General features: G+C 34.8%; 1 protein-coding gene across 4 annotated transcripts in view; it reads right to left on the bottom strand.

Moving 5' to 3' along the window:
* ZDHHC15 (zDHHC palmitoyltransferase 15) overlaps nt 1-27,123 on the bottom strand; it is a 171,197-nt gene that overhangs the window by 121,113 nt on the left and 22,961 nt on the right. For all 4 annotated transcript variants that reach the window (XM_072816565.1, XM_072816566.1, XM_072816567.1 and 1 more), the window contains exon 2: nt 14,332-14,358. In XM_072816565.1, coding sequence (XP_072672666.1) covers nt 14,332-14,358 — 27 coding nt within the window. The remainder of the gene's footprint in view (nt 1-14,331; nt 14,359-27,123) is intronic.

Below are 27,123 nucleotides of genomic sequence, written 5' to 3'. Positions count from 1 at the left end.
GGCCTTTTTCTTTGATGTCTTTTCATTTTAGATTTTCTAACATTTAGCATAATAGATGGCTATTAATTCTGACTTCCCAACGTAACATTTTTATTTTTCTCATAGCCATATTTAGATGTGTTGGGAATTCCAGTCTGTATGATAGAAAGCAATGCCAAATGGTATGCAACTAGGGTAGGAAGCAGAATCATGATGCTGAAACCTAGCATTGGCCGAACTTTGGCTGATCTTTCGTCAGTCATATAGATTTCATTATTTTGGCTCCATAAATGCCCCCGCCAAGCAGTAAACTGATACAAGTGGGTGTTGGCAGGAGTCATATTGGGAAGTACACAGGAGCATGTAAGTTCTAGCTCAGGCCATTGGGAGGGATAAAAGCAAGTACATTTCTATATCAAAAGAGACTTGTCACAATGTATAGGAGCAAAATTACTTTTTAAAATTTTTACCAAGTACACAATAAACACCACTGGATTTTTTTTCATTTTAGCATAGATACACATTAGTTTCATGTATACAACAGAGTGATTCAACTTCTCTATACATCATGATATGCTCACCAAATGTGTAGCTACCATTTGTCCCTATACAGTGCTATTTATCATTTACTGTATTCCCTATGCTTTACTTTTTATCCCTGTGATTTATTCATCCCATCTGAAAGTCTTCCCACTCCCCTTCACCCATTTTGCCTATCCCTGAACCCCCTTCCCTCCAGCAACCATCAGTTTGTTCTCTGTATTTATGTCTTCTTCTTCTTTTTTGTTTATTAATTTGTATTTAGATTCCACATATGAGTGAAATCATATGGTATTTGTCTTTCACAGTCTGATTTATTTCACTTAGCATAATACTCTGTGGGTGCTCCATGTGGCAGCAAATAGCAAGATCTCATTCTTTCTTTATGGCTGCATAATTTTCCATTGTGTATACACATAGTATTTTTATTATCCATTTGTAAATTGATGGACACTTAGATTGCTTCCATACCAATTAGTAAAATTACCTATTTTTTTAAAAGAAAAACCTCCATACTGTTTTCCATAGTGGCTATAACAATTTACATTCCCACAAACAGTTCATGAGTGTTCTTTTTTCTCCATGTCCTTGCCAACACTTGTTATGTCTTGTGGTTTTGATTTTAGCCATTCTGACAGACTTAAGGTGATACCTTGCATTTTTTATTTACATTTCTCTGATGATGAGTGATGTTGAGCATCTTTTTATGTCTGTGAGCCATCTGTATGTTTTCTTTGGAAAAATGTCTATTCAGGTCCTCTGCTCATTTTTAAATTGGGTTGACATTCCAAAACATTTTCTGATGTTGATATATTTAAGCTCTTTTGGATATTAACCCCTTATTAGATATATCATTTGAAAATATCCTCTCTCATTCAGTAGGTTGCCTTTTTGTTTTGTTGATGGTTTCCTTCACTGTGCAAAAGCTTTTTTATATTGATATAGTCCCAATAGTATATTTTTGCTTTCATTTCCCTTTCCTTGGGATACATACCTAGAAACATGTTGCTAAGAATGATGCCAGAGAAATTGCTGCCTGTGTTCTTTTTTAGGAATTCTACGGTTTCAGGTATCATATTTAGTTCTTAAATCCAATTTGAGTTTATTTTTGTTTATGGTGTAAAAAAAGTAGTCCAGTTTTATTCTTTTGCATGTAGCTGTCCAGTTTTCCCAGCACCATTTAATGAAGACTGTCTTTTCCTTACTGTATATTCTCGCTTTTTTTCTCATAAATTAACTGACCATATGATTTTGGGTTTGTTTCTGGGGTCTCTTCAATTCGGCTGATCTATTTTTGTGTCAGTACCATTGTCTATTCATTCCTGTTGTCTATTTTTGTGCCAGTACCATACTGTTTTGATTACTATAGCTGTATAGCATATCTTAAACATTGGAGTACTTGAACTCTGGAATTCTGATACTTCCAGCTTTGTTCTTCTTTGTCAAGATTGTTCTTGGTGTTTGAGGGTCTTTTGTGGTTCCATGCAAATTTCAGGATTATTTGTTCTCGTTCTGTGAAAAATGCTGTTGGTATTTTTTGATAAAGAAGGCATTGAATCTGTAAATTCCTTTGGGTAGTATAGACATTTTAACAATATTAATTTTTCCAATCCATGAGCATGAAATATTTTTCCAGTTGTTTGTATCATTTTCAATTTCTTTCATCAATGTTTTATAGCTTTCAGAGTATAGGACTTTCACCTTCTTGGTTAAGTTTTTTATTGGTATTTTTTAGGTGCAATTGTAAATGGAATTATTATATTTCTCTGCCACTTTGTTAGTGCACAGAAATGCTATCAATTTCTTGGTATTAATTTTGTATCCTGTGACTCTATTGAATTCACTTATTATTTCTGGTAGTTCTTGGTGGAGTCTTTAGGGTTTTCTATATATTGTATCATGTCATCTGCAAATAGTGCCAATTTAACTTCTTCCTTGCCAATATGGATCCTTCTTATTATCTATTTTTTTTTGCCAGATTGCTGTGGCTAGGACTTCCAGTACTATGTTGAATACAAGTGGCAAGAGTGGACATCTTTATTTAGTTCCTGATTTTAGATGAAAAGCTCTCAATTTTTCACCATTGAAAAATTGGTGAACATCATACTCAACTTAGCTGTGGGTATTTCATATATAGCCTTCACTATGTTGAGGTATGTTCCCTCTTAGTCCACTTTGTTGAGACTTTCCATTGTGAATGGATGTTGATATTGTCAAATGCATTTTCTGCATCTGTTGGGATTATCATATGATTTGTACCCTTTTGTTGATGTAATGCATCACAATGATTGATTTGCAAATAATGAACCATCCTTATGTCCCCAGAATAGATTCAACTTGACAATGGTGAATGATCTGTTAATGTATTTTCTGGTCAATGTATTGTTGAATGCAGTTTGATAATATTTTGTTGAGGAATTTTGCATCTATGTTTATCAGGTATATTGGCCTACAGTTTTGTTTTTGTGGTATCTTTGGTTTTAATATCAGGGTAATGCTGATCTCATAGAATGTATTTGAAACTTTTCCTTCCTCTTCTATTTTTTGGAAAAGTTTGAGGAGAATAAATATTAATTCTTCTTTAAATGTTTGGTAGAATTCACCTGTGAATTGACCTGATCCTGCACTTTTAATTTTTGGTAGTTTTTTGATTACTAATTCAATTTTGTTACTAGTAATTGATCTGTTGAGATTTTCTGTTTCTTTCTAATTCAGTTTTGGAAGACTGTATGTTTTAGGAATTTATTCATTTCTTCTAGATTGTCCACTTTGTTGACACATAATTTTTCATAATATTCTCTTATAATCCTTTATACTTATGTGGTGTCAGCTGTCTTTTCCTCTTTCATTTCTGATTTTATTTATTTTGGTCCTTTCTCCTTTTCTTGGGGTGTCTGGCTAATAGTTTATTAATTGGTTTATCTTTTCAAAGAACCAGTCTTGATTTCATTGATCTTTTCTATTGGTTTTTCTCTGTTTCATTTATTTCTGCTCTAATCTTTATTATTTCCTTCATTCTACTAGCTTTGTGCTTTGTTCTTCTTTTTTTCTAATTCCTTTAGGTATATGGTTAGATTTTTATTTGAGCTTTTCCTTGTTTCATGAGGTAGGCTTCTGTCTCTATATATTTCCTTCTTTTTTTTTTAGGTTATTTCCTTCTTTATAATTGTTTTCACAGTGTTTCAAAGATTTTGGACCATTGTGTTATCAGTTTTATGTGTCTCCATATTTTTGTGTTTTTTATTTTGATTTCTTCATTGATCCATTGGTTGCTTAGTACAATGTCATTTAGCTTTCGTGTGTTTGTTTGAAAAAAAAAACCTGTTTTTTCCAGTTTTTTCTTGTGACTAATTTCTAATTTTTTATACTGTAGTGGTTGGAAAAGAGGCATTGTATGATTTCAATTTTCTTAAATTTACCAAGACTTGGGTTTTGGCCTAAGATGTGATCTATTCTGGAAAATGTTCCATGTGCACTTGAAACAATGTGCATTCTGTTGCTTCTGGATGGAATGTTCTTCATATATCTGTTATGTCCATCTGGCCTAATGTGTCATTCAATAACACTGTTTCCTTATTGAATTTCTGTCTGGATGATCTATCCATTGATGTAAGTGGGGTGTTAAAGTCTCCTATTATATATTTCTCTCTTTATGTATGAAAATATTTGCTTTATGTAATTAGGTGCTCCAATGTTGGATGCATAAATATTTATAATTGTTATATATTCTTGTTGGATTGTCCCCTTTATCATTAGGTAATGCCCTTCTTTGTCTCTTGTTATATAGTCTTTGTTTTACAGTCTATTTTGCATGATAGAAGTATTGCTATCCAGGCTTTGTTCTTCACTTCCAATTGCATGGTAAATATTTTTCTATCTCTCCACTTTAGTTTGTATGTGTCTTTATGTCTCAAGTGAAATATCAATGAATCTTGCTCTATCCTTAACCTCTGCAGTAATTACAAAGGACTAATACTTTCTACTTTATACATTTCTATACTACTTACATTTTGTGTGGTTTTATTTCTCATAATTAAGAAAAATAATAAAATTTATTTTTAATTTTATCATTGGGTAAGGTTAAATAAATCATGGTATATGCATACTATTTAATACCCTGAGATCATTAAAAAATGAAATACATTTTTATATGCTAACATGGAAAAATATATATATTATTGAGATAAGTAAGCAATAGAATAATATGCACAGTATCATCCAGTTTTTAAAAAACCCAAATCTATATAAATATACACATCTGTACTCATATGTTTGTATGTAAAGACAGAGCAAAAGATCTAGGATACAAATCAAACTCAATATAGTAGTTATCTGTAAATAGTGATGGGGAAGAGGCAGCATGAGGAAGGCTTTAATTTTTTATCTCATATCTTTGTATTATTTAAATTTTCAATAAGCATTACTTTTGTTAATATGATATTAATATTATTATATTATTATTATGATTATATTGAAATTGATATATTCTTTTATTTATTATTATTATTTAAAAATATATTTGATACATCCAATGGAATGTATCTTTAAAAAAATATTTTATTTATTTATTAGAGAGAGAGAGAGAGCAAGTGAGCATGAGTTGGGGAGAGGCAGAGGGAGAAGGAGAGGGAGGAGCAGACTCCTCACTGAGCAGGGAGTCTAAAGACAGGCATGATCTGAGGACTGAACTTGATCTCAGAACCTGAGCCAAAGTCAGATGCTTAACTGACTGAGCCACCCAGATGCCACAATATAATATTCTTTTAGAAATGGGTTGGCCACTAAAGAGAGCTTCATTTGGTCCCCCAAATCCACATTATATAGTAATTTTACAATAATAAGTATAAAATAGTCTATTATTAAGAACACTGAGCTAACTGCTCAAAGCCTAGCTGAGGATTTCCTATGCAGTATGAATGTGAATATAAAAGATCATACTGTGGCCCAAACTTTTCCCTCCCAGTACATTTTCAATTTCCTGGTGTCTAATATATGACCAATAAATCAAGATTAATATAATCAAGTAGACAAAAAGTGAATACTTCCATGCTCTGGGTTTTCATTTTTTTAAAATTTTTATTTATTTATTCATGAGAGACACAGAGAGAGAGGCAGAGACACAGGCAGAGGGAGAAGCAGGCTCCATACAGGGAGCCTGATGTGGAGCTCAATCCTGGGACTCCAGGATCATCCCCTAAGCAGAAGACAGGCGTTTAACCACTGAGCCACCCAGGCGTCCCTGGGTTTTCAAATGGAAACCTAAATAAGTTCTTATATTAATTGCTAAGACTGCAATAACAAAGTACCACAGACTGAATGACTTAAACAGCAGAAATTTACTTTCTCACAGTTCTTGAGGCTAGAAGTCAATATTAAAGTATTAGCAGGGTTGGTTTCTTCTGAGGCTTTTCTTCTTGGTTTGTAGATGGCCATCTTCCTGTGTCCTCATATGTCTTCATTCCGTATGTGTTTGTGTCCTAATATCCTCTCTTTATAAGGACACCAGTCATAATGATTAGGGCTCACACTAGTGACCTCATTTTAAATTAATTACCTCTTTAAAACACCCTATCTCCAAATACAGTCACAGTCTGACATACTGGGGGTTAGGAGTTCAACATATGAATGTTGGGGGAACATAGTTCAGCCCACAGAAGTTCAAGTATTTAGGAATCACATCTATTTCTAAAAAGGTAAATAGCTACAACTATATCTAACTTTAAAAGGGAAACCAGAGAATTTAGTATGAAACTAGTATGCAAATGAATTCTCAAAAGATGCGTGAAACTTTTACTTAAAATGATTAATGGCCCTTTTTGAAGATAACCAACTGGTCAATACATTATTCTGATTATATGTGGATTTTCTGACAGATTATGCCTATCTCTTTCCTAAATTCATCCCCTATTTCACTTATCCTTGGACTCCACTAAATTTCTAACATCAAGTGCATCCAAGATCTTCCTATCAAGATCTTCAAAATACAGACAGATACTATGATGCTGAATAAGATCATCTATGGAAAAGAGTCTTATGAAAACAAAATTATTATTATGGGATTTGTTTCTAGTATGATCTATGGAAAAAGATTTGGACTCGTGTTAAAAAAAAAGAATTTGTGAATCTTGTAGAATCAAGGATGATATACTATATAATATTCTGGACTATGGTTCAGATAATCTGGGCTTTAGTTCTTTCTGTGCACTAGAATCAACATGACTAGATCAACATATGTTACTTCTTTTGAACTCATTTGTTCTACTTACAAGATAGGAGTGCATGGCTTTTGACAATATATTATGTTTATATTTATATATATATAAATATATATATATATTTACAAAGGTAAAGCCCTAAAATATATATCCTTATATATTTTACAAATATATATTATAAATATAATAAATATAAAAATATTTTTATAAATAAATAAAATATATATGTATATAAATAATTATAGTCCTAAAATATATTATGCTTCTTAGAAAAAAGATCTTTTAGGTCCTTTCCAATTAATGTTAATAACAATAACAATAATAGTATCTGCTACTATTTATTTTGTGCTTATCATATGCTAGGCACTATGCCATGAGACTTACATATATCATCTTATTTAGTGCTCTACACATGATTTAAGATAGCTACTTTTATAACAATCTTACAGATGAAGAAAGTGAAATTTAGTCCAAAGGTAATATATATATTACGTGGAAAGGCAAGATTTGATCCTGGGTATATCTGACACCAAAGTCTGTGCTTATTTGCTACTGTTACAATGCTCTTAGTGCATTAGAGATTGGGATTAATCAGTAATTGTGTTAATTCCTCAGGTTTGTCATAAGAAGTTCCACAAACTGGGTGGCTTAAAGAACAGAATTTATTCTCTCATAGTTCTGGAGACTAGAAGTCTGGAATTAAGGCTTAGGCAAGGTCATACATATTCTCTAAGTTTCTAGGAGAAAATCCTTCCTTGCCTCATCCTAGCTTCTGGTGTTCCTTGGCAATACTTGGTGTTTTTTTGGTTTGTGGCAACATAATTCATTCTTATTTTGTCTTTGCATGACCATCTCTCTCTGTGTATCTAAATTTCCCTTCCTTTATAAGTACATCTGTCATAGGGCCTACCCTAGGGCAGTATGATCTCAACTTGATTACATCTGTAAGGACCATATTTTTAAAATTTTATTAGTTTCAAAGGTAGAATTTGGTGATTCATCAGTTGCATATAACACCCATTGCTCATTACATCAAGTGCCCTCTTTAATGCCCATCACCCAATTACCCTTCCCCACACACACCTCACATCCTGCAACCCTCAGTTTGTTTCCTAGAGTTCAGTGTCCTTTATGGTTTGTCTCCCTCGCAGTTTTCATCTTATTTTATTTTTCTTTCACTTACCCTATGTTCATCTGTTTTGTTTCTTGATTACACATATGAGTGAAATCATATGGCATTTGTTTTTCTGTAACTGACTTATTTCACAAAGCATAATACCTTCTAGTTCTATCTACAACCTTGCAAATGGCAAGATTTTATTCTTTTTGATGGCTAATATTCCACTATGTGTATATACACACACAAAAACACACACACACACACACACACAATGTATTCCACTGTGTGTGTGTATACATCTTTATTGCAAGGACCATTTTTAAGAAAATATTTTATTTATTTATTTGAGAGAGAGAGTGAGCAAGTAAAAGAGAGAGAGCACAAGTAGGGGGAGAGAGAGAAGCAGATTCTCCACTGTGCATGGAGCCCCATATGAGGCTTGATCCCAGAACTCTAGGATCATGACCTGAGCCAAAGGCAGACACTTAACCAACTGAACCATCCAGGTGCCCAAGGACTGACTTATTTATCTATATCTATATCTAATCTATCTATATCTATATCTATATCTATATTTATATATATCTATATCTATATGTATATCTATCTATCATCTATCATCTTTAAAGATTTTATTTATTTATTCATGAGAAAGGCAGAGACATAGGCAGAGGGAGAAGTAGGCTCCATGTGGGAAGCTCAATGTGCAACTTGATCCCAGGACCCTGGAATCATGCCCTGAGCTGAAGGCAGACACTCAACCACTAAGTCACCCAGGTGTCCCTAAGGACCATATTTTTAAATAAATTAACATTTATTGGTTTTGGGTGGTTATAAATTTTGGAGGGAGCTTTTCAACCCAGTAAAAGAACCATTAAGCAGAAAAGAAATGGAAAAACTTTTACGGTATGTTTGATTATGGTTTTCTTAAGCTATAGAATCTGAATAAAAGGTTATGTGATTTGAGGTCTTCATTTATTTGGCAGTAATATATTCTTTGCCATTGCCAAATAATGTACCTACTAGCAGTAATATGTCATATTGTATTTACTTCAATGTGTGCAAAATTCACCCATTTTGAATTTATTTGAAACAACCCACAAATTCATTGGGTAATAAGGGACTACTGATATTCATTAGGCATATTGGTCGGCTTCTAGGCAAGGCTTACCAATTCATCCCAGATACTTGGTTGTCTAATACTTTCTGAAAAATAAATTTCAAGGCATTGCCTAGAAACCAATGATAGTCTTTAGAAGTTCTTTGTAAGTCTAAATTTTAATCTTCTGGTTACAATAAAATCTAATTTCAGCTTATTAATCCCACTGTCTTTGAGAACCCTGACATAAAAAATGTTATAACTGAGATTGTTCATACTTAACATTTACAAAGCAGTTTACTCTTATATACTTTTACTCCCATATAATTTCATGCTTGCTAGCTAACAACAAATCTGTAACACATCACTAAACTCATCTCCTTTTATAGAAATTGAGGTTCAGAGAAGTTTACTTACCAAAGACCACAGAGCTAGTAAATGATAGAGCTGTAACTGCAACTCAGACCTTCTGTCCCTAAATCCCGTGCTCTGTCTCATTATGCCCCACTGCAGAACCAAGAAGCAAAATCTAATCTTATTCTTTATTATATTGATAAATCTGAAAGCCATCAGGAAAAAAGTGCTTGGAATCAGAATTCTAGTGTCAAAGGAGCTTAAAAATCATGCACTGTATTTTCCTTACGATGAGTGATGTTGAGCTTCTTTTCATGTGTCTGTCAGCCACCTGTATGTCTTCTTTGGAGAAATGTCTATTTATGTCCTCTGCTCATTTCTTAACTGGATTATTTATTCTTTGTGTGTTGAGTTTGATAAGTTCTTTATAGATTTTGGATACTAACCCTTTATCATGTAAGTCATTTGCAAATATCTTCTCCTATTCCAAGGATTGTCTTTTGGTTCTGTTGATTGTTTCCTTCACTGTGCAGAAGCTTTTCATCTTGATGAAGTTCTAATAGTTCATTTTTGCTTTTGTTTCCCTTGCTTCTGGAGTTGTATCTAGATGCAATGACCAATGTCAAAAAGGTTGCCTATGTTCTGTAGGATTTTGATAGTTTTCTGTCTCACATTCAGGTTTTCACCCATTTTGAATTGTGTGTGTGTGTGTGTGTGTGTGTAGTGTAAGAAAGTGGTCCAAATGGATAAAGAAGTTGTGGTATATATCTACAATGGACTATCACTCAGCCATCAAAAAGAATGAAATGTTGCCATTTGCAATGATATAGTGGAGTTAGAATGTATTATGCTAAGCAAATAAGTCAGCCAGAGAAAGATAAACACCATATGATTTCATTCCTATGTGGAATTTAAAAAACAAAACAGATGAGCATGGGGAAAAAGAGAAAGACAAAGCATGAGACAGACTCTTAACTATAGAAAACGAACTGAGGGTTGCTGGAGGGGAGGTGGGCAGGGGGATGGGTTAAACAGGTGATGAGTATTAAGGAGGGCACTTGTTGAGATGAGCACTGGTTCTTGTATATAAGTGAAGAATCACTAAATTCTACATCTGAAACTAATATTACACTGTATGTTAACTTGCTGGAATTTAAATAAAAACTTAAACAATCAAACATTATGACCACAAAAGTCCTTGAACAGACAAAATAATCTTGAAAAACAAAACTGGAGGTATCACAATTCCAGACTTCGAGTTATATTACAAAGCTGTAGTAATCATCATGGTACTGGCACAAAAATAAACACATAGATCAACAGAACAGAATAGAAAGCCCAGGATTAAATCCACAATTATACAGTCAATTAATCTTCAAAAAAGCAGGAAAGAGTGGTCAAAAAGAAGAGAGAGATAAACCAAGAAACAGTCTTTTAATAACTATAGAGAACAAATAGATGGTTACTAGAGAGGAGGTATGAGGGGAGAATTGGTCAAATAGGTGATGAAAGAAAAAGAAATCATACATGTGCAACATAATCTAAAGAGCTCAAATCCCAGCAACTGCATTGATGCTACTAGGAAGGCTCTGAACTGAGTTGAGCTTACAAATGACACCACACTGGTGTGATTGAGTTCACTGACAATATATAAAAATGAAGATAGAGAATTTTGGCCACTAGATAAAACAGCAATTGAATATCAAATTTCTCATTAAGGAGCTCAACTGAGCGAATAAGGGAGTTATAGATTGAAAAGTAAAAGACAACTGCAGGTCTTTTACTGCACTATAGATAGCTTATCTAGTTTTGGTATTAGGGTAATGCATTTGACAAGGTACAACATCCATTCATGATAAAAAAAATTCTCAACAAATTAGGTTAAGTGAAAACATCCCTCAACATCATAAAACCAAAAACTAATATCCTCAATGGGGAAAACCTGAGAACTTTTTCTTTATGATCAGGAACAGGAATGTCCACTCTCACCACTGTTATTTAACATAGTAATGTAAGGTGTAGCTACAGCAGACAATGAAAATAATTGAAACATATCCAAGTTGGCAAGGGAGAAGAAAATCTTTCACTATTTGCAGATGACTATTTGCAGATTCACTATTTGCATGCTATATAGGAAACCCAGGGGACACCTGGGTGGCTAAGTAGTTAAGCACCTGCCTTCGGCCCAGGGCATGATCCTGGGGTCCTGGGATCAAGTCCCACATCAGGCTCCCTGCATGGAGCCTGCTTCTCTCTCTGCCTGTGTCTCTGCCTCTCTTTCTCTCTCTGTGTCTCTCATGAATAAATAAAATCTTTTTTTAAAAAAAGGAAACCCAGAAGACTCCACCAAAAAACTGCTAGAGCTGATATGTGAATTCAGTAAAGTTGCAGGATAGCAAAATCAACATAGAGAAATCTATTTGCAGGATGGCAAAATCAACATAGAGAAATCATAGAAATTATTGCATTTCTATACAGCAATAATGGAGGAGCAGAAAGACAAATTCAGAAAACAATTCCACTTACAATTGCAACCAAAATAAGAAGATAACTAGGAATAAACCTAACCAAAGAGGTACAATACCTGTACTCTGAAAACTAGAAAACACTGATGAAAGAAATTGAAGAGGATACAAAGAAATGGAAAGATACTCCATGCTCATGGATTAGAAGAACAAATATTAAAATGTCTATACTAACCAAAGCTATCTACACATTCAGTGTTATCCTTACCAAAATACCACCACTATTTTTCACAGAGCTACAACAAACCATCCTAAAATTTGTATGGAACCACAAAATACCTCAAATAGCCAAAGCAATCTTAATAAAGAAAAGAAAAGCTGGAAGCATCACAATTCTGGGCTTAAAGTTATATTACAAAGCGATAATGATCAAAGCAGTATGGTACCGACACAAAGATAGACACATTTGTTCTATCATTTGTTCTATCTATCAAAAGAACAGAATAGAAAACCCAGATATGAACCCACAAATATATGTTCAACTGATCTTGAACAAAACAGGAAAAGATATCCAATGGGAAAAAGACAGACTCTGTAACAAATGGTGTTGGGAAACCTGGATGGCGACATGCAAAAGAATAAAACTACACTACTTTCTTACACCAAACACAAAAAAAATAAATTCAAAATGGATGGAAGATTGAAATGTGAGACCTGAAACCATAAAGCCTAGAGGAGAACACAGGCAGTAATCTCTCTGATGTCAGCCATAGCATCTACTATTTTTAGGTACAGCTCCCGAAGCAATGGAAATAAAAGGAGAAATAAACTATGGGGACTATAGCAAAAATAAAAAGCTACTGTACTTCAAAGGAAGCAATCAATAAAACTAAAATGCAGCCTAAGGAATGGGAAAAGGTATTTGCAAATGACATATCCAATAAAGGATTAGTATCTAAAATATGTGAAGAACTTATACTCCTAAATGCTCAAAACTCCTAAAACAAATAATCCAATTAAAAATGGGCAGAAGGCATACACAGGCATTTCTCCAAAGACATCCTCATGGTCAAAAGACACATAAAAAGATACTCATCGTCTCTTATCATCAGGGAAATGTAAATGAAAATCACAATGAGATATCACCTCACATCTATAAAATGGCTAAAACAAAAAACACAAGAAACAAGTGTTGGTATGGGTGTGGAGAAAGGGGGACTTTCTTGCAGTGTTGGTGGGAATGCAAACTTGCACAGCTACTGTGAAAATATTATGGGGGTTCTTCAAAAACTTAAAAATAGAACTACTCTATGATGCATTGATTGTACTACTGAGTGATCACCCCAAAAATACAAAAACAGTAATTGAAGAGATACATGTCCCCATATATTTACTGCAGCATTATTTATAATAGCCAAAATTGGAAGCAGACTATGTGTGCATTGATGGATGAAGATGTAAATATATGCAATCAAATATTATTCAGCCCCAGAAAAGAATGAAATCTTGCCATTTGCAAACAAAATGGATAGAGGTAGAGAGTATAATGCTAAGTGAAATAAGTTGGTCAGAGAAGGATAAATACCCTATGATTTCATTCATAGGTAGAATTTAAGAAACAAAACAAGGAAAGAAAGAAACAAGAAACAAAACAAGCACAGGAAAAAAAGATGAAGATAGGCAAACCAAAAAATAGAGTCTTAACTATAGAGAACTAATTGGTGATTACAAGAGGGTAGTTAGTTTGGCAGATGGATGAAATAGGTGAGGGGAGTAGCGAGTACACTTATCATGATGAGCATTGAGTAATTGTGAATCACTATATTGTATACCTGAAACCAATATACTACTCTGTCAAGTATATTGGCATTAAAATAAAAAACTTAATAAAATGTGTAATATAAATATTATATAATTAATGAATTACAATTGTTAATCCCATGAAGTGAGAATAAAAAGTGGCTATATAAAGTGGCTACATAAATACTTACGGTTATGTCTGAAAAAATAATGTGAAGTTAAATGTTTGTTAAGACTCATCTTTAGCTTACACATTTTTAGTGGAAAATTACTTAATCTCTTTACAGTGGTAGTATAAATTGAAGATTAAGCCAGATGGGGGTGAAGAGTGAAGAAGAATATGTAAATATATTGCAACTGTGATGGTGAAGGACTTATCCCTTTAAATTTCCTCATGGTACCCTTACTCCATACCTTGAAGAGGGAATGAATTGTGCAGGAAGACAAGGTACCTAGGACAACAGTAATGAAGCAAGAGCCTGGGATCACTATGGCCAATAGCATGGTTACTTCTGCCTTTCTCTATCATAAATTCTGGTAACTTACAATTCCTGTGCTACAGCCAAAGGGGCCACTGATATGTTCTGCTGTATCTCTGGATAAGCTCTGGGTATGCTTCCTGAAAAATACCATCCTAAACTTTCCATTTAATTCAGTATTCCTGGGAAAGTTGTTCAATTTATAGGCTTTTATGTAATTGACTTTTAGATAGAAAGAAGGATACAATTCTGACCAATACAATTTACAATACTATCTTACCTTTTTCTGCTGGGCTCAAAACAGTTACTGTAAAAAGAAAGAGAAAGTTAAAAATTAGTGATATTTTAAAACATTTTCATTTCCCTTTTTAAAGATTTATTCATTTATTTACTTATTAGAGAGAGAGAGAGAACAGATGGAGAATGAGTCTTAAGCAGACTTTGTGCTGAGTGCAGAGCCTGATGTGGGGCTCGATCTCTTAACCTTGAGATTAGGACCTGAGCCGAAACCAAGAGTCAGACACTTAATCACTACACCACCCAGATACTCCAAATTAATCCAAAAATTTTGAGCAATTTATTCAATGGAATACTTTAGGAAACAACTAGCCTGCTAAGATGAGGGAAGGCATGGATGATTAAATACATCCTTTGCTCCTTCTTCATCTTAAACCTAAGAATTTCTACTCATTTATCAATATATAACTAGATTTTTTAACAGACATATATAACTAGATTTTTAAAAAATCCCACCAAATCAAAACTGTTGAGCTATCTAGGAGCTTAAAAGCCAATCAATTAGGAGATGACTATTCATTTTCTCAAAGTATTCACTGGAAAGATCTTTAAATATCACGTTTCTCTTATATATTTAGAGTTGATTTAGAGTGGAGGTTGCATGATAGCTCAGAAGTCAAACTGCCTGGTTTTTAAAAACCCAGTTGCACTATTTTGTGACCTTAGGCAGGTTCCTTACTTCCCTAACTTACTTACCTCCCAAGGTTACTTGAGATTCAAACAAGTTAATGCATGTAACTGCTGTTTAACATCGTGTCTAGCACAAGGCAAGTATATAATAAATATTAATACTTCTTATTATTTTTGAACTATGATTTTGTATAATATCACAACTGTAAGAAACTTTAGCAATTATCTGGTTTATCTGTCTCATTTTACAACTGGGAAAAAAGAACTAGAGTAGTACCAAATGATTTGCTCAAGGTCATAGAGTAAGTCACTTGTAGAGCTGGGACTAAATTCTAGCCTCCAAGGCCTTTTTCATGTACTGTGTCTACCTTTCCCAATCATTCTTTGCTGCCTTATATGATATATACATAATTTTTGACAGAATGATATTTGAACAATGAAGCCTACCTATCTTTAGTCACCACCATCTGTGTCATTTATATTAGGTGTTAATGCAAAGTGAAACTATAAGGCATGCCTTTCAATCTTGAGAAACTATTGAATTAAGATGGTTTTCAGGTTCGCTTGGGTGGCTCAGTCGGTTAAGCATCCGATTCTTGATTTCAGCTCAGGTCATGATCTCAGTGTTGTGGAATCCAGTTCTGCGTCGAGCTCCATGCTGGGTGTAGAGCCTACTTGGGAGTGTCTCTCTCTTCCTCTGCCCCTCCCCCCCCCACTTGCATGTGTTCTCTCTCTTTAGAAAAGAAAAAAAATAATTTATAAAATACATGGTTTTCAGACACAATGATAAATACTTAATGTCAGAAAAACATAGAAAAATCCTAACAGAGAATGATACTATATTCTAGGGGCTATTTCCTCAGGTCATTCATCAGTTATACTTTGTATTTCTCTTCATTTCCAGGTCTGTTTTTGTAGAGTCTTAAAAGTTTATCCTTTTAATCATCATTTGAATGAACCTTGTTAAAGCTATTCTATGTTATTTGTGCAAAAATCTGACAAGGTAATGTCCTATTATTTATAATACACCTGCCTGGAGATGGATATTCTTTTTTTTCATTTCCAGTTAAAAAATTCTGGTTAAGAATGATTGAAAGAAGCATATATTCTCCTTTGACAATACAAATGGAAATGGAAACAAGAAGCCTTGGTGGATCAACCTAGGATTCATGATTTTGCACATACATGTGGCATGACCGAATCAGTTGAACTAGGCTCTGAATTGGGTTAATAACTTCTCATTAAAATGGAGTGAGAGAGAGTAGAGTTGCTTAGAGACCAATCTTAATAAAGACTGGCTGATAAATTGATGTTTGGTATATCTCTTTCTGCCTCTGTGGCTGAACAATCACTGGTAAGCAAAAAGTGGAGGTCTGCACTACCATTTGCTTGACCACTTGCTGTAATACTTGTGGGTGAGGGAAGGCAATCATTCAGTGCTTTGAAGATATCAGACTGAGACAATGTGTGCACAGAAAAATGAGTGGAAACGAGTGAAGTCTCTGGGGGAAAACAGCTGTCTTTAAGTAATCTTATGTCTGTCATGGTGTAAATGGGATTGGTTTATATGACTCAAGAACTGTGGATAGAAACAGAATTAATGGGTAAAAGCTGCAGGTCAACACATTTTAGCTCACTATAAGAAAAAATGATGATTTTGATGATGATGATGATGACTATGATGATGGATTGGCAGCATTGGAAAGGACTGAGTTTCCCATTACACACATTTGGAAATGTTGCACAGGACACTTCCACATGAGTTAGGCATTTGACTGTTAAAGTTCCTTATATTCCTAAAATCCATAAGGATGAAATAAGCCTGAGGGGAAAAATATATTCTTGCAAAATTCCCTGTTGGAAGTTACACATTTCTGAAGAAAAAAAGAAGTGCCTTTATTATAAAACATTGGGGGCACTTATCTTAGTAGTTCTGCTTTCCCTTTAGTGATCTTTGTAATATTGCCCTTCTCACTATTAAAGGAAGAGACTAAGAATATGTCCGTATTTATTTATTTATTTATTTATTTATTTATTTATTATTTATTTATTTATTTTGTCAGTCATATTTAAAATGAAAATGTTATTACTTGTGCTGTTTAATTTTACGTGTCAACTTGACTAGGCTAAGGGACACCCAGATAGCCAGTAAAATATTATTTCTGGGTGTGTCAGTGAGGATATTTCTGGAAGAGATTAGCATTTAAATCAGTAAACAGTAAGGATCACCCTCACCAATTTGACATGAGCATCATTCAATTCTTTGAGGGTCTGAATAGAACAAAAATGTGGAGAAAAGGCAAATTTGTTGTCTGATTGACTTAAAACATCTATCTTCTCTTGTATTCAGACATTGGCATTCCTGGTTCTCAGGCCTTTGGACTTGGATTAAAACTTATACCATTAGTTCCCCCAGTTCTCACGCTTTCAGATTTGTGCTGGAACTACACCATTGGCTTTTCTGGGCCTCAAGCTTGAAGAAGGCAGATCATGGGTCTTAACTTCAGTAATCACCTAAACTAAGCCCTCATAAGCTAAATCCCTTCCTATAAATCTCTATATATCCTATTAGTTCTGTTTCTTTGAAGAATTCTAATAGAATGCTAGAACACAGATGAAACTCAAAAATTTCATGCACAGTGAAGAAGTCAGATAGAAAACACTGTATATATTGTACAGTTTTGTTTGTATGAATGTCTAGAAAAGGTAAGTTTTAGAAAAAGAAAGCAGATCAGTGGTTGCCTAGGGCTGGAGGTAAAAGTGAGGTGCTGCAAATGGGCATGAAGAAACTTTTTGGGGTGACAGAAAAGTTTTATAACTATACCAGGTGATGGTTGCAGAGTTCCATATATTTATGAAAATCACTGAACTTAATACTTGCAATGGGTGGATTTTATAGTAATTTATACTTTAATAAAGCTGTTTTAAAATAATAAATAAAATGAAAATGCTGCAGTTGTCATTGTAAACTTTTACAAAATTGATCTTTTATCAAGAAATCTCTTGGATATGTAAATGTACACTTAGTCATTCTAGGAGTAACTTACCAGGTATGATTGTATAGTGATGTGCTGATATGTGTAATACATCTGCTTTGTTCCTTCAAATTTTAGCTCACTACTGGGATGTTAAATACTTGGAGTTATCATCAAATAGATTTTTGCACTGTTTCTCCTTTTTTCTTTCTTCTAATTACTGATACTTAAAACTAGGTGTGGAGAAAAGGTATGGAAATGTGGAGTGCATGCAAGGGCTTTTCATCACACACAACTAGTGTTAAAATCAAAGCATATCTCATAAAATTTCTCTAAGTAGATGCATACTGTAGGGTTGCCAGAACGGGAATGTTAGAATAACCCTAATTTGAGGCAAGTTGGAGATGGTCAACAAATGTACTAGAAAGGACATGGAAGAAATTCTACAACAGTGATGTCCAATAAAAATATAATGCAAGCCATGTAATTTATTTTTCTAGTAAGAACATTTCAAGAATTTAAAAAATACAAAGGGAAGTTAACTTTAATATTTTACTTAGTCCAATATAATAAAAACATCATCATTTCATCATGTTATGCACATAAAATTATTAATACTTACATTCTTCTTTTTGTATGAAATTTTTGAAAGCTGGTCTGTACAATATGCTTCAGCACATCTCAATTCGGATGCCATATATCAAGTGTTTAATAGCCACATGTGGCTAGTGGCTGCCATTCATTGGAATACAAGTCCATTTGAGCTTTACTATCTAATTTGGTATTATTTTAAATAACATTATTTATTGTTTAAAAATAAATAAATAAAATATTTTTTATTATAGTGATCCTAAAGTTTCACGTGGTTTTAAAGTAATGTATTCAATGTCAAGATGAGTATATTTGATACCTACTTTTTCCATTAGATGTGTCTTAGACTTTAGGTTAGGAGAGGGAATAGAATTCAAAATGGAGAACCTAGATACATTTCTCATTATGTTCTGCTTCCTGAGAGCAAACTAACCACATGAGATTTCATTTACTCCTTTGAAAAAGTTACTCATACTAGGCATTCGTTTACTTTTTCGGCAGCCATTTTCAAACCTGATGATTTCAATACCCACCGAGGGAACTGATAAAAACAGATTATAGGACCTCCCTCATATAAAAAATCTCTAGGTGAAGGTAGAGGAATTCATACTTAAAAAAACTCAGTAGATGATTCTGATTATCAGCCAGGTATAAGAACTACTGGAGTTATTTTTGATGTTTGGTTTGATATCTTAGTAGTCAGGTGTGATACATTTAACTGTTTTGCATATGGATGACTTACACAACTATTTTAGATATGAGAATACGATGATTCACATAGGCATTCACATAGACTTAAATGGGTAACTTTTGCTTATTCAGAAACTTGGTTTCCAGAAAATATTCCTTCTGTGTTTGGGTTATTTTTTTCTTATTAGTGTTAATTTCTTCTGAATATTTTTGAAGGATTTCTTGTTTCTGAGTAGAATTATTTCCTGGACCTTTTTAAATCTCAAAGTGGACAATGTTAATCACCAAAATAGCAGAGTAGGGAATTCCTAGGTTTTGTTTTTTCCCAAAAAGTTATAAATGAAGTGATAATTGTTAGAATCAACTTTTGCAGAATTCTATTATTTAATAAAAAATGTACAATAATCAAGAGGGAAAGTTAGTGAATAAAGAAGCTTTTACTTTTTGGTAAGAGAATGTTGTGGCATTTTAAATTTCCTGCTTACCATTCTTCATATCCAAGAACAGGAGGGGCTGTGAGAATAGACTGGTGCAGGTTTATAAATGCCAGAAGTAGCAGCAATACAGACCTTACTCACAAAGAATTGTAGTTGTGAGTGTTGATGGTCTGACAGCTACTTCAAAAAGTAACACAAAGCCTTCCCTGGCTTTTATTTGACTCAGAGCATTCCCAGGTCTGAGGCACCTTCCTGAGTCGCCTTTGCTGAAAATATTTATAGGCACAGGTATTGAATGCAGCAGCCTGGGGCAAAGGACAACACTTGAGACTGGCAATTAACAGAATAAAAAGCATAGGAAGGAAGAGATCAACAAAAGAGATCAGAAGAATAAAAATAAAATATATAAGTGAAGAGATACAATATAGAGAAAGCAACCAAATAGAGATCCTGGAGATGAAAAGGACAATCATGAAATGAAAAATTTACTAGAGGGATCCAACAGCAGATTTGAGCAGGCAGAAGAAAGAATCAGTAAATATGAAGACAGGTTGACTTAAATTACCCAGTCTGAAGAGCAAAATGATAAAAAAAAAAGTGAAAGAAAAATGAACAAAGCATATGAGACTTGTGGCACACTGTCAAATATACTATCATATGCATAAAGGGAGTTTAGAAAGAGAGCAAAAAAGGGGGGAGCAAAAAATATTTGAAGAAATGATGACACAAAACTCCACGAATTTGGTAAAAGACATGAATCTAAACATCCAGGAAGTTCAATAAACTCCACATATGATAAACTAAAGGATATACACAATCAGACACATTATAATCAAACTGACAAAACCAATACCAAAGAAAATATCTTGAAAGCAGGAAAGGATAAGCAACTTCACATACAAAAGTAATGAGATTAACATATGACTTCCCCATGGAAACCATGGAGGGCACAAAGCAGTGAGATGTGATATTTAAACTGTTGAAAGAAAAAAGAAAAATATCTGTCAGTCAAGAATTTGATAAATAACAAGAATAACCTTCTTTTTTAGATTATTTATTTATTCATGAGAGACAGAGACAGAGAGAGAAAGGCAGAGACACAGGTAGAGGGAGAAACAGGCTCCATGCAGGGAGCCCAACGCGGGTCTCGATCCCGGGTCTCCAGGATCACACCCTGGACTGAAGGCGGCGCTAAACTGCTGAGCCACCTGGGCTGCCCCAAGAATAACCTTCAAAAAATGAAGGATAAAATAAGACAGTCACAGTTAAACAAAACATGATGGAGTTCATCATTGGTAGAAGTGTCCTTTAAGAAATAATGGAGTTGTCCAGGAAAAACCAAAGCGGTGCTAATTATAACTCAATTCATTAAAAGAAATCAAGACTACTGGTAAATATAAATGTAAAGCCATAAATATTGCATTTTTGCTTTATAGTTTTATGTGGTATATGATTTAAAAGATAAATCCATAAGACAATAAGGATAAATGTATATTAACAGGCACACAGTGTATGAAGATGCAATATGGGAAAGTTACCAACATAAAGTGGAGACTGGAGCTAAAAAGGAGTCGAGTTTTGTATACAGTTATACTAAATTGATATTGATTCAAAATAATTATTTGAACCTAAGTATCATAAAATTAAAATATTAATTATATTACCAGGGTTGAGCACTATGAAAAAGACTAAAAAAATATAGAAAATGAAATTACATAAACTAAAATGAGTGCAGTAGAAAGAATCAATTAAAAAACAAGGATGAAAAAATAATAACAATGAGGTAAAAAAATAAGCCATTACTACATATATATTAGAAAGGCAAAACTCTAAAATACTAACACCAAATGCAGACAAGGATGTGGAGAAACAAGAAATCTCTTTCATTGCTGGTAGGAATGCAAAATGATGAAGATAATTTGGAAGACAGTTTTTCAAACACATCCATGTAAATAACAACCAAAAAAGACCTAGGGTCACTATACTAATAACAGACAAATTGATTTTAAATTAAAGATTGATATAAAAGATGGAGGAGAAAGGGAAGATGGCAGTGGAATAAGATGGCTCTAGGCTGTCTCATCACAGGAAGAAAACTAGGTAACTATCAAATCATCCTAAACATACCAGAAACCAAACTGAAGACTGAAAGAACAAACTATACAACTAAAGGGAGAGAAGAGACCAAATTGAAGGTGGGACATATGGACACGTGATGTAGAAGAGAAAGGAACTGCAGATATTGCAGAGGGAATGGAGATGTGGTTGTGGAAAAGGATGAGAGAGAAAGAAGAGCACACAGGGCAATGCACAAGGAGAACATTTCCATAAAAGCCAATGTCTTGGAAAAGGAGAGCAGTTGAATTTGATGAGTTCTTACAAGCAGCAGGGCTTTGGAATTTTAAAGGTCAGCAGATTTGGCCGGGGTAGAGCCCTGAGGGAACTGTCCTGCTCCAGGAGAAAAGGTAGGCAAACACCTGGGGGCAGACAGCACAGAAACAGTGATTTGAAGAGCACCTAGTACAATCCTGGGTGGGTGGGGAGAGATTATTCACTCTTCTTGGAGTACTTCATTGGGTGGCAGCATCCATAGAGATCTCTGGGAAGAAACAAACTGGCTGGTGCCATTTCCCTCCCCCATCCCTCAGCATAACACAGATCCACATGCAGGAAGCAAACCAGTGCCAACACTGACTGCCTAACTAGCTTACACCGAGACCCACCCTGCTGTGCTCTGGCTAGAATGCCCTTCCCAGTCATGCTGGCCTCAGTCCCAATGCAATAGGCATCTCCCCCAGAGGACAGCACAAACTCCTGACCCCACCACACATCCTAACCAGAGAGTTCTGCAGGGCCTCAGTCCTCATGGAAGTGGTGTCAGGTCTCATTTCACAAGCAGGCCAGAGTACCCCTAGTTAAAACCCACAACAATCAGGCTGGGGACCAAACACTACACACAGCAAGCAAGGAGAGCCTCCACAGATGACTGGCCTGAAGGATAGAGTAGACAAAAGACAATAGCACAGTGCAAACAGTACACATCAGAGACACTCCCTGAAACATCAGGCCCCAGACACTACATGACCTCTTCATAAGGCCATTACTTTCAGGAGCAGGAGACATAATTGGCTTTTCTAACACAAAGAAGGCAGAGACTTAGACAAAATGCCAAGACAGAGGAATTTATCTCAAAATAAAGAACAAGATAAGGCTATGGCCAGAGATGTAAGCAAAACAGGTATAAATAACATGCCTGATGGAGAATTTAAAGCAACAATCATAAGGATACTCACTGGTCTTCAGAAAAAAAAAAAGAAGAAGACATCAGTGAGACCCTTACCACAGAAATAAAAGAGTTGAAAAAAGAATCAGTCAGAGATGAAAAGTGCAATAAATGAGATTGGAAACAGGCCTCATGCAATGAACAGCAGGCTGGGACAAGCTGAGGAATGAATTAGTGACCTAGAAGACAAAATAATGGAAAATAATAATGCTTAACAAAACAGAGAAAAAAGAATTATGCAAGATGAGAATAGACCTAGCGAACTAAGTGACTCCATCAAATGTAATAACAGTTGTATTATAGGAGTCCCAGAAGAAGAAAAGAGAGAAAAGGGGGCAGCAAATTCATTTGAAGAACTAATAGTTGAAAACTTCCCTAATCTGGGGAAGAAAACAGACATGCACATTCAGGAGACACGGAGAACTCCCATCAAAATCAACAAATGCAGGCCAACACTAAGGCATATTATAATTACATTTGCAAAATATAGTGATAAAGAAAACATCTTAAAAGCAGCAAGACACAAGAAGTCCTTAATTTACAAGGGAAGACCCATAAGGCTAGCTGGAGATTTCTCAACAGAAACTTGGCAAGTCAGAAGGGAGTGGGACGATATATTCAAAGTGCCAAATGGAAAAAAATCTGTGGCCAAGAATACTCTATCCATCAAGAGGAGAGATAAAGAGTTTCCCAGACAAACAAAAACTAAAGGAGTCTGTGACCACTAAACCAGCCCTGCAAGAAATATATTTTTTAAAGATTTACTTATTTATTCATGAGAGAGACACACACACAGAGGCAGAGACAGGCAGAGGGAGAAGCACTCTTGCAAGGAGCCCGATGTAGGACTAGATCCCAGATCCTGGGATCACGCCCTGAGCTGAAGGCAGATGCTCAATCGCTGAGCCACCCAGGCATCCCCCTGCAAGAAATATTAACAGCGTCTCTTTGAGGGCCAAGGAGAGACCAAAAGTGACAAAGACAAGAAAGGATCAGAGAAAAGTCTCCAGAAATTATGGCAAAACAAGTAATGACATGGAAATAAGTACATATTTACTAATAATTACTTTACATTTAAATAGATCAAACACTCCAATCAAGACAAGGGGTAGTATCTGGGTGGTAAAGTCAAGAGTGTCTGACGCTTGGTTTCAGTTTGTGTCATGATCTGGGTCATGAGATCAAGCTCTATGTCGGGCTCTATGCTTAGTGCAGAGTCTGCTTGGGATTCTCTCTCCTCTCTCTCTCTCTACCCCTGAACACTACTCCCTCTCTCTATCTGTAAAATAAATATATTTTAAAAAGACATCAGATGTCAGAATGGATAAAATACAAGACCCATCTATACAGTGCCTACAAGAGACTCATTTACTCACTTGCAGATAGAAAATGAGGGGATGGAGAAATATTTATTATGCAAATGGATGTCAAAAGAAAGTGAGTAGCAATACTCATATTGGAAAAACTACACTTTAAACAAAAACTATAACAGGAGATACAGAAGGCAGAGGAAGAATGAACAGTCAGCACTGATTTGGGGGCACAGCCTCTACACCATGAACTTCCTCAAAAACCCCAAGACTTGAGATGACCATGGAGGTACAAGAAGTGCAAGGAAGAAGAATTTAAAACAGGTTCACTCTCTATGTTCATGCAATAGTGAAGAATATTGTCCAGGTGCTCATGAATTGGCACAAGAAGAAGGTCCTGGTCAATGTGAAAGCGGGGGACAAGCACTGCAACATGGTCGTGGAAAATGTCAAGGAGATGTTGTTGACCAAAGTTCTCAAGAGCAGCAAGGGCAAGAATTCCAAGTAAGTCAGCAAGGACTGCTGCATCTCCAAAATGTTTCTACTTGGGTACTCAGGTATTATGGTCCTGCAGAACCATCATTGCAGGTAAGTAGGGGCTCCTCCCCACCATCAGAATATCCTTACTCATCCTACAAAGACTGTAATGCCTTCGTAATGGGAATAAGAAAGCCCTGTGTTTCATCTAGTGGCAAAAAAGGAAACGGTGGGCAGCCCAGGTGGCTCAGCGGTTTAGCGCCACCTTGAGCCAAGGGCCTGATCTCCCTCTGCCTGTGTCTCTGCGTCTCTCTCTTTCTGTGTGTCTCTCATGAATAAATAAATAAAATCTTAAAAAAAGGAAAGAGTACTATATCAAAGTAAAAGGGACAATCTAACAAGAATGTCTAACCATGGGGCATCTGGGTGTCTCAGTGGTTGGGCATCTGTCTTTGGATCAGGTCTTAATCCTGGGGTCCTAGGATCATATCCCATGTCAGAATCCCCACAGGGAGACTGCTTCTCCCTCTGCCTATGTCTCTGCCTCTCTCTCTGTATCTCTCATGAATAAGTAAATAAAATCTTAAAAAAAAAATCTAACCGGGAGGAATATTTATGCACCCAACATGGAAGCACCTAAATATATAAAACAATTAGTAACAAACATAAAGGCGCTCATTGATGATAATACAATAATAGTAGGGGAGTTTAACAAATCATAAACATCAATGGAAAGATAATTTAAACAGAAAATCAACAAAGAAACAATGACTGTGAATGACACAGATAGGCTTAACTGATATATTCACAACATTTTATCTAGTGAAATACACATTATTTTAAAATTTACACGGGATATTCTTCAGTATAGATCACATCCTGGATCACAAAGAAGGTGTCAAGTAAAACAAAGATTTAAATCATGGTATGATTCTTACAACACTATGAAACTAGAAGTCAATCACAAGAAAAACTGGAAGACCACCAGTACATGGAGGTTAAAGAACAAGCTACTAAATAATGAATGCATAAACCAGGAAATCAAAGAAGGAATTAAAAAGTTCATGCAAACAAATGAAAATGAAAACACAACAATCAAAAAATTTGGGATGCAAAAAAGTGGTTTTAAGATGGAAGTATATGGCAATACAGGCCTACCTCAAAAAGCACAAAAAACCTCAAATGAACAACTTAACTTTTTACCTAAAGGAGATAAAAGTCGAAATCCAGCAGAAGGAAAGACATAGTAAAGATTAGAGCGGAAATAAATGATACAGAAACTAAAAAAAAAAAAGTAGAATAGATGAATGAAATTAGGAGCTGGTTCTTTGAAAAAAACTAATAAAATTGATAAACCTCTAGCAAGACTTATGAAAAAGAAAAGAGAAAGGACCCAAATGAATAAAATCACAAGTGAAAGAAGAGAAAGAACAACCAACACCACATAAATACAAACTGTTATAAGAGAATATTATGAAAAACCAAACCCCAACAAAATTGGGCAACCTGTAAGAAATGGATAAATTCCTAGAAATATATAAACTATCAAAACTGAAACAGGAGGAAACAGAAAACTTGAACAGACTGACAACTAGCAAAAAAATAGAAATCATAAAATTCCCAACAAACAAAACTCCAGTGCCAGATGGCTTTCAGGGGAATTCTACCAAATATTTAAAGAAGAGGTAATATCTATTTTTCTCACACTATTTCAAAAAAATAGAAAAGGAAGGAATACTTTCCAACTCATTCCATAAGGCCAGCTAAATTACCCTTATACAAAACCAGATAAAGACTCCATTGAAAAAGTGGGCTACAGGACAAAATCACTGATGAACATGTTTGCAAAAATTCTAGCAAAAATCAAATCCAAGAGTACATTAAAACAGTCATTAACCATGATCAAGTGGCATTTATTCCTGGGCTGCAAGAGTGGTTCAATATTCACAAATCAGTGTGATACACCATGTTAATAAAAGAAAGGATGAGAACCATAAGATCATTTTAATAGACACAGAAAGAGCATATGACAAAGTACAACATCCATTTATGATAAAAAAAATACCAACAAAAGTAGGTTTACCGGGAACATACCTCAACATAATAAAGGCCATATATGAAAAACACACAGCTAATTCCTCAATGGGGAATACCTGGGCTCATTTCTTTCACAGTCAAGCAGAAGACAGGGATTTGGATTCTCACCACTACTATTTAACAGAGTAGTGGAAGTCCTACCCACAGAAATCAAAGAACAACAAGAAAAGGCATACAAAGCAGCAAGGAAACAGTCAAACTTTCACTATTTTAAGATGATATACCCTATATAGAAAACCCAAAAGACTCCATGAGAAAACTGCTAGAACTGATACACGAAAACAG

This window comes from Canis lupus, chromosome X, assembly GCF_048164855.1.
Source record: "Canis lupus baileyi chromosome X, mCanLup2.hap1, whole genome shotgun sequence".
Classification (NCBI taxonomy): domain Eukaryota; kingdom Metazoa; phylum Chordata; class Mammalia; order Carnivora; family Canidae; genus Canis; species Canis lupus.
The sequence above is the reverse complement of the archived record's forward strand: the minus strand, read 5'-3'. Positions and strand labels throughout refer to the sequence as shown.